At 41.3% G+C, this 15,494-nt stretch overlaps 1 protein-coding gene across 1 annotated transcript in view; it reads left to right on the forward strand.

Moving 5' to 3' along the window:
- Positions 1–15,494, forward strand: part of STT3B (STT3 oligosaccharyltransferase complex catalytic subunit B) — a 46,327-nt gene that overhangs the window by 20,188 nt on the left and 10,645 nt on the right. Inside the window, exons 4-8 of the mRNA XM_053468003.1 lie at positions 4,437–4,502; positions 4,866–4,965; positions 13,866–13,964; positions 14,877–15,023; positions 15,302–15,350. Of these exons, the coding sequence (XP_053323978.1) occupies positions 4,437–4,502; positions 4,866–4,965; positions 13,866–13,964; positions 14,877–15,023; positions 15,302–15,350 (461 nt within the window). The remainder of the gene's footprint in view (positions 1–4,436; positions 4,503–4,865; positions 4,966–13,865; positions 13,965–14,876; positions 15,024–15,301; positions 15,351–15,494) is intronic.

Raw genomic sequence — 15,494 nt, forward strand, 5'->3', positions numbered from 1 at the left:
GCAATACTAAAGGGTCAGAGTGGTAGAACAGAACATTGAATTGCTGTGTTTTTAAAAAAAAAACGATAATTTTTTGCTTATTTAAGTCAATTCAGCTGCCTGTTTTCCCACTTTTTGGCTGAGCTGCTTCAGATCCTTTTTGTAGAGGGCACTATCTCGTGTTTCTGAAATAAAGTGCATTTTACTAAAGAAAAATATTGAAAGGACAGTAGTGGCACCGAACACAATCATTTCATTCAAATGAGTAATTTATTTCTAAATAGGGTTTCATGACTATTTACTTAATTACATTTCAAATGTCATATGTCTGCAAAATATGTGATGCCAGGGCATGTGGGTAGCAGAGACTGAGTAATAGAGATCATTGGGTCATTTTCCTGCAGACCTATTGAGCTCATTATGGGAATCAAGGGACCGGTGAGTATGGGGCAGCATTTCGAGGGACATAATGCAGAGTAGGAATTGGAAACAAAGCCTTATAGATATTAGAGAGAACTAGCAAGCGTCAGGGAAAGCTTCTCCCTAACGAAAATGAACCAGCAGGGTGTCTGGAAGTGGGGTTAAGGGTGTCCTACGATGCCGTGTTAATTGCTCTTAGGCTGCGGCTATTAAAAAAGCTGTAAGTGGAAAGGGAGACAATAAACCCCTACCCTTTTCTGTCCTGTATTTGGAGAAAATAAAAAGCAGAATTTCTTATACATTTTGATGGCTAGCACTTTAGATGTAACTGTAAATAAAATATCAAGGTCAGTTTTCATAAAACTGTAATGTGCACATCGAATGACTACTTGTGATGCTTAACAATGTGAGAAATGTGTATCAATCCATCAATCCCATTCTAACCGAAAATGTACACGGCTCTCTAATATAGAAGTCGAGAGTTGGCATTCATTAAGCATTTAAAAAAATATATTATTCGTATAGCGCCAGCAATTAACGCAGAATTGACAGAGCGGAGCATTACGTTGGGTACAGAGGCCCAAGCTTATTTATTTGTTATATGGTTTGAAAACTAATATTCCTTTCATTGATTTTAACGCGCCTGTTTTGTTTGGTGGACTTAATGGCTGTTCAGTGCAAACCCGTGCACTGGATCATTAATGAAAATACCTACCTTTTATTGTCAGCTATAACTAAAATGGATTTATTAATGTATGTAAAATAGCTTTGAGCCTGGAGCTAATACACTTACTGGCTGCATTAGGACCTTATTACAAACCAATGCCATCGTGTGAAAAACAGTTGATTATAGTATTCAACTTGAGAGTATGAGAGGTGTTGAGTTTCAAGGTTTAGCTCTGGGAAGCCGAGATCTGTTGTGTACGGTGGCCAAGCTAGCATTAGCCAATCGATTTCTTGTCCTGAAGTTCTTTCCCTTCTCCTCGCCCACCCATCCAAAGACTGTGAGAACCAAGCTCCAGAGAAAACAATATTACTACTTAATATTACTATTAATACTATTTGATTGATGGAATTTTGAATACTCATTGCTGCCTTTGACCCATGTGGAGAATACCAACACGTCACTCTTTTAAGTTGTGACGCTGGCCTGTGTGATGATGGGCAGCTTCAAAGCGTATAAAACAGAGTAGCAGCTGGAAAACCAGGTCAAACCTATTGATTTCTGAACCAGAGCCTCCTGGCCGTGAGTGAGTGCTCTGGTTAGAAGAACCTTTTTCTTAAATTTTGTCAGTTATCGACATCCTGCTGCTTAAAATGTGATGACGGAATAATGGAACATCACTCGGACTTACCACCATGCTATTAAGTAAATTGTTTAGTGCATCACAGAATGGGAATTTAGTAGTACTTTCACCTTAAATATAGGTGAAGTTCAGTTACTTTAAAAAATAATAATAATAAAAAAAAAACAACGAATTAGCCATTATGGCGATAGGGTTAGCCCTTGACCCGTGTATTGTTTTCACTAGCAGACTCCATCTCCAATTTGATGTCGGCACCCATTCTCCCCAAATACATTTATTTTCTTTTGTGCTGTTCTGACAGAGTTCAGGGTTTTCCATTTGCACTGCAGGTGGACTTGCGAAGATAACAGTCTGATTGGCACCTGGTTCGGGCTGCTCGCCGCCGATAACATATAAAACCAAAGTCTTTCTACCGGTTTGCCGCTGGGATGGGGGAGGGGAATTGAAGGTACACATTTTAACATGATGCATCCTTAGATAGTCTTCTTAAAAAGTAAGCAACGCTGAGATGTCAGGAGGATAGGAGAAGTAAAATGTTTTCACGGCGTGTTTTATGCATTTCTAAGTATATGTAGATAAGGGTAGAATTTTAACTTTTGTTTTGCAAATCTGGTGGAATTTAGGATTCGTGTGAAGAAAACGGAGTTTAGCCCAACCCTATTCTTATATTAGAATACTGCCATTAATATGGGAAAGGGTAAATATGGAGAAACATCAGTTTACCCAAATACTTACTGGGGCACTTCTGTTATGGTACTGGTTAGAGCTTTAAATTGTAGTAGTTGGTTTTAGATGATGGATAAAAAGTAGTCATTGGCCAATATTCTGGTTTTGTTGCTTATGGTGCCATAGAGACCAATAGAAAGGGTGAAGATAATATGCAAAATCTGCAGAATGGTTTGGGGTTCCCAGCTCCTGTCGATCTCCTGTCGATCTCCTGGAAGCTTATTAGTAATGACAGCTTCCATGGAGAGGCTGCAGGGAAATATAAATTGGATGGCTCATAAGCAACGTTGAAGAAAAATGTCAGCCGTCAAGTCATCACTCAAGTAGTATGGAAGAAGACTCGCTAGTTAATTGAGACTTCTACAGGGGGGAGATATGATGGAGCTTTGTATGTTTTTAGTTATTGTGTGAAATTTACTGTCTGAAATGGTCCTTTTAGCTCAGGCGTGTCATATGCCAGTCATTTTGTAATTGGCTTGCTTTTGTGATCTGTTTTTAAAAATGGTTTTACTTACACGTACTGTTTGGTTTTCTGCTTCTGATAAATATACAGATATAATATTCTGATTTGTGCATTTGTGAGGTCAGACATTGATGTTGGGCAAGAATACCTGGCTTGCAATCGGCATTCCAGTTCTTCCCAAAGCTATTCCGATAGGTTAAGGTCAGGGCTGTGGTGCAGGCGACTCGAGTTCCTCCATATCAAACTAATAAAACCATGCTTTAATGGACTTTGCTGTCGTGCTGGACTTTGCTGTCATGGGCTTCCACAAACTGGCAGCACAAAGTTGTAAGCATACCAGTTGTGGTGTGCTTTACACCACTCCAGACAATGCTTGGCATTGCACTTAGTGATCTTTTGGCTTGTGTGCAGCTCCTCGGTCATAAAAACCTTTTTCACACGCTCCCGACAGTGTTTGTGCTGATGTTGCTTCCAGGGGCACTTTGAAACTCTATGGTGAGTGATGCTACACGGTAAAGCCCTGCGCAGGACTGCTTTTTTAATCCCGCTCCCGCTGAATTTTTGCCCATTCCCACCTGCTCCCGCAACGTGGGTGTTCCGCTCCCACCATATTTCTGGTCAATCACGCCCACCTCCTTACCTGAACTGCAGGTTTCCCGCGCAGTCCTGCAAGGCTCCCCTCGAGTTGCTCCCTCAGAGTCTCTTCTCTTGCTCCGCCCAGGAACAAGGCGGAGTCACGGGAAGTGACAACACATCACGTGACTCCGATTTATTCCTGGGCGGAGCAAGAGAAGAGGCACTGTAAGCTGTAAGGGAGCAGCGAGAAGGCAGTCTTGTGGGATTACTGGGACTCGCAGGTACAGTGCCTGACCGGCTGCTCCCGCAACACCAGCAAAACCGCCCGCAAGACCTGCCGCCCAATGCAGTCCTCTACTACACAGGACAGGCACGATATGTGCTTTGGTATGCTACAGCCCAGCACTTTGAGTATGCGTGTTATACCACTGTTACTTCTAGACAGTGTTCCCTCTAATTTTTGGTTGGTGTGAGCAAAAATCTTATGTTGTGCCAATTTTTCTCCTATTACAAGAGTGTGCACTCAAACAGAGCTGCAGAAAAGGTACGTAACCCTATGTGTGCACAGCTTAGAGGGAACATTGCTCCTGGGTGCTTCCACTTCACAACTGGGGTAGATCTAGCAGGGCAGAAGTTTCACCAAAGGTGGCATCCTATGATACCTTCTGCTGCCAATGTTTGTGTGCTTGGTTTTATACAGCTGGGTGTGACTGAAACACCTAGACTCGGTAATTAGCAGTGTAGACATAAGTCATATAGTATGTGTATATAATATGTATGTGTATATATATTTCAATATAAAATTAGATGTTTATATTGGTGTATGCGTCTCTTAAGGGAGTGGTACAACCTTTTCCAACCACAGCTGTTTGTGACATGTATAGATAATTACTGCTGATAAACCATGAATGTATACATATATAGATATACATATAATTTTATTCTTTTTTTTTTTTTTTTTGCAGGTGAAATCTGTAAAAACAGGCTCCGTCTTTTGGACAATATGCTGCTGTCTGTCTTATTTTTACATGGTAAGCATAATTTTCTGTTTTATTGGGGTAGATATTAGTCTTTTTGATTCAGATACAGCCTTGCGGTGCACCTTCACAAAATACTTTGTGTGGATGGAGATATAATACATAACACAATAGCTACTGCATGTTCTGCGTTGACACGGTATCCTTTTACTTTGCTATTTGCTCTCCAAACGGTTGACGTCTGTGATATGGAGAGGGTGACCCCTCCAAATTGTCAGTGTTATAGGGCAGTCTAGTTTTCACTAGTAATTTCATTTTCTGTGAATTTCTGATTTTCGTTAATGGTGTTTTCAAGGACGTAACGTTGCTCGCTGTATATTCATACGTTTTCTCATGTGCTTTCTCATTTATTTTTAGGTGTCTGCCTGGGGTGGCTACGTCTTCATCATCAATCTTATCCCACTTCATGTTTTTGTACTGCTATTGATGCAACGTTATAGCAAGAGAGTCTACATAGGTAAGAGGGACTCATGCACTGCCCTAGCTTCCGCTGTTAACATGCGTTTTGTATGGTTTGATGCCATGGTTTTGGACGTTCTTAGACTTGTTCCCATTTGTGTTTAATCAAACTCATGCTGGGAATGTCCTATGCACAGAGAATAGTTATGCCTGGCAAAACCATGTTGGCTTTACTCTTGTGGCTTTGTCATTTTTTTTGTCCAATACAATATCAGTGCTTTGTGCCCAAGGCTGGAACTCTGGTGCCTTTTGTGACATTAAACATTCTTCCCACTCAACTTATTCCACTTTGAGATTCAATTGCAGGTATAGCAGGTGAAACCTCATCTCTTTGTTTGTCCTTAATCTTTTTATTTCCACTTCAGTCCATTAAAATAAGCTGTTTTCTGGCCTTGTGTACTCTTCTGCATGCGTTTTGAATGAGGAAATTCATTATTCATCCGCAATAATTGGGGAAATAAATTGAGTGGGTTGCCGTGTTTCTTGGCACTTCTTTGCAAGGATTTTTTTCTTTATTAGCGGGTCTTTGTTTCTTGAGCAGCAAAGATCATGCAGTGCATTGTAGAAACACTACATATACTGTCTGATTTCCAGCTGGTAATTGCCTGAATAACTGCAGTTAGATGCGTTGATCACGAGAAGGATAATGTGTACAGTAACAAACACTAGTTTCACTTGATTCACTTTCTGGCTTTTCTGACTATAGTTTCACTTCCTTTATGAGATATTGCAAAAATTGCCAACTAGCAGTGAATGTCGGAATAATAGATCTTAGAGTAAAATTGCTTGACCATAATGTTGTTTTTTGTTACATTTGTGCTTGTGTGGTAATGAGTTCTACAAGGATTGTCGAAGCTTGCTGGTCAGATACCTGTGTAAAGAGAACGGGAGCTCGTTGAGCTGCATCACACTAATTGGGACATTACTGTCACCCCGGTCTTTATTTTTTTTATTTTTTTTTTTAAGTCTGACTAGTGTGTTCTCTGGCTCTTTCATGGAAACATGGACGGGGCAGATGCATAATTCCTGTAATAGTTGAAATGTATTTACCTTCAATGCTGCCATAGGTCCGACTTAGGACAGCGCTCCCAGCCGCCCCTTCCGCGGTCGGTGTCTTCACAGCATTAAAAGGCGAGCCCTGCCTTATAAGACACAGAGTGCCTGGGTAAGACATCTTATCCTGGTGCTTCTTGTCTTATCCCAGTGCCCTCTAATGCAATCTATGGCAGGGCTTGACAAATTTGTTGTGAATCTAGGCCCCAACTAAAAAGTTAGGAGCCAGGAGTTTTTTTTTAAACGAACAGTTGGTCAGGAGTGATCTGATCATCATCAGCCCACTTACTAAACTCACAGCATTTGACCTGGAAGCACCATGGACTTTCAGGTCAGTGCTGTGGGGTTTTTTTTAACCCTTTCAATGCTGATGTTCCATTGGAGCACAGAATTGTCTGATATTTAGTCCCCACAAGCCAGGCAGTCCACCAGCAGCAGAGCCCTGTACAAAACAGGAATTAACCCCTAAAATGCCACTATTGCGGCATTGAAGGGGTTAACGCTGCACTTTCGCTCTCATGGAGCGATCAGGCAGCAGGGGGTGTTGTGTCAGGCCTGTCAACACACAGCCCCCTTCCCTGAAGCTGTCTGTGGCAGCTGAAAACGCAATTGCTGGTTTGACGGCAATCGCGTTTTCAGCCTACAGAATCACTCCATGGGAGTGATCACAGGCTCGGGGGCGGGCTCGGGGTGGCTGTGCTGGTCTGCCCACACACCTGACAGCAGACAGCTGCAGCGCCCCCACAATCTCCACGATTGTGGCGACGTGGGGGCAATTTTGGGGGATTTAACAGGCTGACCAACACCTAGGCGCCAGGACAAAATTCTCAGTCGCCATGGCTACCTGGCGCCTGGGATTTGTCGAGCCCTGATCAATGGGATGTGTAAATGGGCTGGTTGGGTAGGTCTAAGATCTTCCCTGTTGGCCCATTGAGCAGCAGCACAGCAGGTGGACCTGCTGCCCCTTGGACCTGCTGCCCCTTGGACCTGCTGCCCCTTGGACCTGCTGCCCCTTGGACCTGCTGCCCCTTGGACCTTGAATGAGTAGCGTACAAAGCATTGCTGTGTGCACAATTATATATACATATTTACAAAAATTCTCCCACCCCACAGCCAACATCGTACCTGTCTACCAGTATTATGGTGGATCTGGAGTAGCATGATTGCGGTCATGCCAGAATGTCCTTATTTATTAGTGTCGGCAAATCTGTACTGTTAAATCTAAAAAGCTTGGAAGCCATTTTGTCTTGTTATGCAACCCTCTTGTCTTCTGCATCGTGAAAACAATTACGCCACCTCTAGTAAAAGTTACTAAACTCCATACATTGTTTTCAGGAAATGGAAAAAGGACATTTAAAGCTGGCTTTTAAGTAGGTTTTGGCTTCCTTGGATGCGTTTTATTCTGGATATGTACGGAGAGCGGTATTGCAGTGATGCAAGTTATGTGTACAGCTGTATGCAAATAGCATCTCTCATCAGGAGCAGTAAGAGGACCCCAAACATTTAATTGGAGACATCTTTTGCTGTGCAAACAATAATTTGGGGTCTGTTTAGTCACTAACTAACACATACCGATTAAAGGTACACTCCAGCCGCCGTATTCACGTTAAGGTATATTGTACCTGTGGGGTCTCGCCATCTTCATGTTTTTCCATTTTGCAAGTGCATTTGCCCCAACCCCCTGTATGTGATACTCTCCTCCAGTCGGCGCCTGCTCGGGAAACGCTTGGGGTCTTTTTGTCCCCCTGTGCGCATGTGTGGAAAGTGCTGTCATTTGATTTCAATGGGAGCGGTTTACTCCCACTGGTTGACGGCTTCAGGTAGCGAATCGGTGACCAGAAGAGCCGTACTGTGGTTGGGGTGGGCAAATGCAGCAGCAGGGCAGCCGCTTCTTTGTGCTTTGTGTTGGAAGATTTGTTTTCACACGTGACTTTTCTGTGCATTCCTTACAGGAGGTATCAAGGACATTACTGTCCCTTTAAGACGGGGCAGGAACAAGATTGCCACGGCTCATACCTTTTTTAGATCTGGCTCCCAACATTTTGTGCCGGTTTATATTGATCTCTTAACACCCTCTGGCTCCTTAAATTTTTTTTTTCTTGAGATGCACATTAAATATAAGAATCTACAAAACAGGCTTAAGTGAAGCTCTTGCATTGATGTTTTACGCTGGTATTTGGAGAAATTTGCGTAAAATGAAAGAAAGCGGATTGTAAAAGATGAAAGACGCTCGTGATATCGCATTTTTATAGCTTGACCCATCAAGTTCCAATTTCCTTCCCGAGCAGAACCTATTATTTGCAAGTGGTAGCCTTTGATAAGGTTCCTGTAAACTACAAAGAAAGCAAAATTAGTGTAACCAATTACTTTTTGTAATTAAGACCCAAAATTATTCTGCATTGCTTTTAACATTATTCCAAACAGTCTCTATGGTAATTTGTTGAGCGAGATCTAATCATTCAAAACCTCTCAAAATGTACATTTCTTTATGAGATATTTTTAAAAATGTTTTTAGAAAGCAGGGTTATGTAGATGGGATTTAATCATTGGTGGTCTTATAAGTGTGTTTGTGTATGTATGTGTGTGTGTGTGTATATATATATATATACACATAATACCGCATTTGCTCGATTATAAGACGACCCCCCAAATCTTAATATTAATTTAGGAAATAAAGAAAAAGCCTGAATATAAGAAGACCCTATAGGAAAAAAGTTTTACCAGTAAATGTTAATTCATTTAAACACTTTTTTTAATAAAAGGTATGCTTGAGAAAAATATTTTGGTTTTATTTCCTTCTATTTTCCAACCTGCCCCCCAGTTATGCACATCTGCCCCAGAAGTGCCTTATACCCCCTATATGCCACTGTGCCCCATGATATGCCTTTTAACCCTCTAAATGCCACAGTGCCCCATGATATGCCTTTTAACCCTATATGCCACTCTGGCACTTAGAGGGTTAAAAGGCATATTATGGGGAAGAGTGGCATATAGGGAGGTTTAAGGCATTTCAGGAGGCAGAGTGGCATTAAAGGGGTTAAAAGGCATTTCACAGAGCACTCTGCCTCCAGAAATGCCTTATACCCCCCCCATTTAACACTCCCCCTCCCTCCTCCAAACTTACCGGTGCTTCTGAGTTGGGGGGGGGCGCATAACACAGGAGGGTCCAGGTCCCCTGCATCTGAGCCCCAGGTGCTTAGTCCGGGCAGCATGTAGAGCTCCACGCGAATCGCGTAGAGCTCTACACGCTGCCCGGACTAAGCACCGGGGACTCAGAAGCACCGGTAAGTTGGAGGGGGCATAACACAGGAGGATGCAGGACCCCTGCATCCTCCTGTGTTATGCCCCCCCCCCAGCTTACCGGTGCTTCTGAGTCCCCAGTGCTTAGTCCGGGCAGCGTGTAGAGCTCTACGCGATTGTATCGTGTAGAGCTCTACGCGATTATATCGCGTAGAGCTCTACACGCAGCCCGGACTAAGCACCGGGGACTCAGATGCACCGGTAAGTTGGGTCGGGGGTTAACACAGGAGGATCCAGGTCCCCTGCATCTGGGTCCCCAGTGCTTAGTCCGGGAAACGTGTAGAGCTCTACGCGATTGTATATATACAATATATATGCTATATATATATATATATATATACACACACACACTCGTGTAACTACATTTTTAAGTTTAGTATTGTAATCTGCCCCCCATTGTGTAGGATGGATGAATATTTGCCCCTGCAGCAGTCTGCTAGTAATGGGATTAAGCAGAGGTCCTGAGAGCTTGATTTTATGCCAATTTTGCAAAAGCAAAGGAAAAGATTCACTGTCAAGGTTGATTAGCTTATACTGCCTTGCTTGTATTATATGACTGGCTAATTATTTCCTTCTCCACATTGGCACTATACTGTTTTATAAGAAATATTTACAACTTTGCTGTCATCATCACTATGTAAATATCAGGTTTTATACCAAAGCTTTTTATAGTATGCTGAAATTATACAAATGGCGCTCCCGCTGATTTTTTTTGTCCAATCTCGCCCCGCTCCCGCAATGTGGGTGTTCCGCTCCCGCAATATTTGTGGTCAATTCCTCCCGCCACAGATGTGGCCAATCACGTCCACCTCCTTACCTGAACTGCAGATTTCCCGTGCAGTCCCGCAAGGCTGCCCTCGAGTTGCTCCCTCACATGTTTCTCACCCTCCACCCATGCTGAAAAACAAAAAGGAGGAGAAATAAAAAGGTTAGCGGAAAAAAAAATCACTAAAATACAATAAATAATAATAAAATTAAAAAAAAAGCGATTAGTGAGCTAAGTGATGTCATTGTGACATCACTGGCATTAACATGTTCAAGACGTCATTGTGACATCACTGGCATTAACATGTTCAATATTATATATATATATATATATATATATAAAGAAACCTTACTTCCCATTGCCGTAACACAACATCTACCCGTTAAGCCATAAGCATAAAAATTCTACAAATAATGTGTACCTTATAGTATGTTCCCTATAAGTGCTGGAAAAATATGGAAACTCTGTATATTCATTAGGTATTTCTGTAATCAGGACACCTGAATTGATAAACTGGGGATTCTCCATCACTTTGCCTAATTTTGTGAGGATTCAGATGGAAAATTTATATAAAAAAGGGGGTTTTCTAATTTGTGCTAGTTTTTACTACATTTCTCATTCTAAATGTTCAGCTAATCATCTAACTATGGTATCAAAAGAAAGCTCTATCTCTCTTTGAAAAAACAATATATAGTTTACATGGGTACACTATTCACAGGAAAAGAGAATCATCTCTGAACCGACATAGCCCAAAAATGGCAAAATTGCTCTGGGATTTGAGGTACCAAAAACCCCTGGGATTGAAGGTGTTAAAATCAACTGCTATATGTTCTTAAACCTGGCCTGTGTGTGTAAATATATATAATATAAGTATAATTAATCACATACCCAATACTGTGCCTGTTGTTTTTAGGCAGCTGTGGGAAAAAATGTGGTTTAGCAAAATGCAAAGAAAGCAAACGGAAGAAAAATGTAAATCAAATCAATATTTGCTCTGACCGCCCTTTGCCTTCAAAACATCATCAATTCTCCTAGATACACTTCCATAAACGTCAGGGATTTTGCAGGTATATAGCTGGGTCTATGATTAAGTAATTATACCAAACAGGTGCTAATGATCATCAATATAATATGAAACAGCTGTGTGAGGAACAGCCAGACTCACTAACAAAGCGAGGCTGCTAAAGACTATTTAATGTCAAGTCATACACCATGGCAAAAGAACGTATACTGCATCAGCAAGGTCTCTCTGACGGGGGTTTCTAGATGTTCTGTCCATGCTCTTTGAAAATGCTGACGTAATGGTCAGCCAAGGAAACTTAATACAGCAGATGAGGCTCATCATGCTTGCTTCCCTTGGCAATCGGAAGATGTCCAGCATTGCCAGAAAACCCTGGTACACCCATCTGGTCAGAAGTGGTCTTCATAGACCAGATGGGCAGCTCTCAATGCTGCAAAATACAGATAGATACATATCCATTAAGCAATACCACCAGGGAGACATCTGATTGGCCCCAGATGTTTTCTGCAGCTTAGCAATGACCCTAAACATACATCCAAAGTCATTAAGAACTATCTTCAGCCTAAAGAATAACAGAGTCCTGGTTGTGGTGGTATGACCCCCACAGAACCCTGATCTCAACATCTGTCTGGGATTACATGAAAAGAGAAACAACATGGGCTGCCTAAATCCACAGAAGAGCTGTGGTTAGTTCTCCAAGAAGTTTGGAACAACCTACCTGCCGAGTTCCTTAAACTGTGTGCAGGTGTATCTAGAAGAGTTGGTGCTATTTTGGAGGGGGAAACATTGGTCACACCTAATATTGAATTGATTTAAGTTTTTCTTCTCTTCACTCACTTTGCATTTTGTTAAATGATAAAAAATATACTATTAGCATGTCTTTATTATTATTATTCTATGGGTGCGAGAGGGCAAATCATACACTCCAATCTAAGAAATTAACCCCTTAATGACAAAGCCCATAATTGTTTTCAATGGGTTTAGGGACCGCCCATTATCCTTAAGGGGTTAACTAGATGTCTAATACCGAGCGAGAGCTGTGTGACATGCAGCCAGTATGGCAAAACTGACCACACATACTGGGCTGCAAGATTCTTCCTTCACCATTAATGGAAATAATGTGCATGGAAGGCTTGCAAAAAGAAATCAATAAAACATGAAGTCTGAGGTGCTAAAGGCTATTGTGACTTCACTTCTTAACAAAAGCTATCTCTTTCTGGTTAAGACTCTTCCATAACTGTAAAGTGTCTTATGGTCGTGTATTTGCTCTGTAACATACTGTAGCCTTGGTTTTACGTCTAGACCCGAAGAACATTCCCGGTGACGAGTGCTGTGTGTGTTGCCGCTGTTTCCACAGGATGGCACTCTTACAGTTATATGTAATCTTCAGGGAAAATATGTCGCACAATTTAAGATATCTTCCTGCTCCGTAAGCGTGTGTGACAAGCCCTATCTGTGTCCTGCAGCAACATACATCTCCATCTGTGGATTGCAGCTGATCGTGTGCAGTTTTGGGAATGCTATTCAAGTGTCAGGGTTTAAAAAAACGTTCTGCTGCTGACATCAAACAGATTAATAGCGTTCTCGTAGCATTTACCTTTTTGATGCTGTCTGTACAATGGCCCCAATCCATATCAGTCTTCATGGTTTGTGTTTCATTGGCATCTGTAGCAGAAGGCTTTTTGTTTCTGTTTAGCTTTAAACTTCTTCTGAAAATGTTTTGTTTTTTTTGTTTTGGTTTTTAAACCAGGTTTTTGTATATTTTTTTTTTTTTCCACATAAAGTGCAAGCATTGTACCCTAATCTGTAAATGATGATGTATTTTGAGGTTGGCTCTGTCTCGGCTTATTACGTGCTTATAAACCTGCATCCAACAGAGTAATAGCTGTTTGTAATGTTTGGTTTAACACGTTTTCTGACCTCTCTTGAGGTTTAGTTGGGATGTGGTGTTGGATGGAGCATTGATTTAATTCATACATGTGCAGCACACTCGGGCGGAGAAGTGAAAATCCATTCTTAGCTCCTTCAATCCCTCGGGTTTTCATATAGCCTAAGAACCAAAATAGTTGTCGTTTGTACCATATGCTTGTTAAACTATGTTTATATGTTTGATAAACCTGGACATATTGTACATTATCTTGTTCAAGGGAAGTAAGGCCTTTTTGAAAATCATAGAAATAAATAGAACATTATTACTGATAATGGAAAAAGCAATACTAAAAAAATCATATTTTTGAATCTTCTATACTGTACGTTCCCCAACTGAACAATGATCCAACTTATGTGCATTAATATCTTCTGATTAGTCATGCCCTAAAGGCATAAAAGACATATTTTTAAATATATATTGTTTTTGCTCTGTTCCCAGTGCCGCATGGCTTGAAATTGTGGATATCTCATTTTTTCTTTTATTTATATTTCATATCCCCCCCCCATTGGCTTGGCAGTAAGTATAGTGTATAGGACGTAGCGAGATGCGTCCTGAAAGCCTCCAGCACGCCTAGGAGCTGGGTGGTGGGGAAAGAAGCAAATACATGGGTTAGATGGATCTACAGAACCCCTTCATATATTTGCAAACAGGGAAATGCATCATTTAAATGGGACACTTGGCTATTATAGGCATTAAAGCACATATGATGAAACTTTAGCACCGTGATTTAATACTGTATTACATGTGTAATATTCTTTGTATGTCGAGTCATGTTAATATTTATGGAGTTGCGTAATTTATTCTGAGTAATTGTTTTTGTTCTTACAGCTTACAGCACTTTCTACATTGTGGGTTTAATTTTGTCGATGCAAATTCCATTTGTGGGCTTTCAACCAATCCGGACAAGCGAACACATGGCAGCCGCAGGTACCGTTCGGCAGTTTTTTCTTGTAATGTAGTTAATTGCTGTATGTGATACAAATGATGGCACACTGCTGTAAACTGCCTTAAACTGGTCTATGACCCATCTGATGACCATTTAGGGAAAAACACCCTGCAGCGGGTGCTGAGAATGGGCCAGGGGTACATTTTCACAAGTTACCCCAATACGCAAAGTATTATCTTTCTAATTAATGAGAACCAATCGGTTAATCTGTTTTTTTTCTTTTTTTTTCTCTCCAATGAACTCATCTCATAATGTGTTTTGGTACCAATGTGATGTTGGATGCGTAACTATTGGTACCCACGTTCCAGTGGGTGCTTACAATGCGACATGCGCTGCATATTTTAGAACTCCCACATTCATAATTGAGCTGCATTTTGTTGCTCAGTTTTGTGTTCTCTGCTTTCAGCACACGCTTGCACTTAATGTATTGTGCGTCAATACCAGTTGTCTTTCCTTCCTCCCAGGCCGTATCACTAAACCTTATTTATTCAGTTACCATAACTCGTCGGCATAGGAAACACCACCCAACCCCGATCATTTTCACTATATGAACTCCTATTAGTTCATTACCGAATTGAGCTGTTTATTTTTACCTGCCTATATCAGCAAGCAGTTTACTTTCATCCTATTCCGCATGGCGGACACGTTTGTAGCCTTCATGTTTTTGCATATCCTCCATCGTACCTCCAATATCATATAGGCTTTCTTATATAATAATTGTAATATTTAATGCCCCCGCCCACCACAGGCAACAGTCGTTGTATATCTTTTCCAAACAATCAATTGACTGTTCCTCCCATCCCTCATCTTTGTAAGATGTGCTGCTTTTAGTCAATTATGACTTTGATTCCGAGAGTTTTGACGTCTCCTTTTTGTGTTCCTTGCTCCTCTAGGAGTATTTGCTCTTCTGCAAGCCTATGCTTTACTGCAGTACCTAAGAGACAAGCTGACCAAGCAGGAATTCCAGACGCTCTTCTTTCTGGGGGTGTCTTTGGCGGCCGGAGTTGTGTTCCTAACAGTTATCTACCTGACATACACAGGTAATTGGACGTTTTTCTTCTTTCCTCTTTTTAAATGACCAAAGGGTCAAAATGTCTTGCCGTTTAGTGGCAGTGTATTGACGTGTGTATGCGCATATTCCAAACACAGGAATAGGAATTTGGATTGTATTAATTAGTATTCAGGCAATTATTCATGATAACAGAATAAGCATGTATTCGTTTCCATTACTGTTAAGCGGGAAGAATCAGTCCTTTTTATATTGCCATTTTATTGAATATGTGGCGCTTATGGGCTTTCATTTTCTCTCTTTGAACAGGATACATTGCTCCGTGGAGTGGGAGGTTTTATTCCCTTTGGGACACAGGGTAAGTGTTTTTGAGACATGTTTTGACCTCATTTTATCCTAAGAGAGCCTTCTGTTGGTAAGCATGATCACGTTGATGTCATTGCTGTGCAGTTGATGTCATTGCTGTGCAGTTGATGTCATTGCTGTGCAGATGATGTCATTG

This window comes from Spea bombifrons, chromosome 5 (assembly GCF_027358695.1).
Source record: "Spea bombifrons isolate aSpeBom1 chromosome 5, aSpeBom1.2.pri, whole genome shotgun sequence".
Classification (NCBI taxonomy): Eukaryota; Metazoa; Chordata; class Amphibia; order Anura; family Pelobatidae; genus Spea; species Spea bombifrons.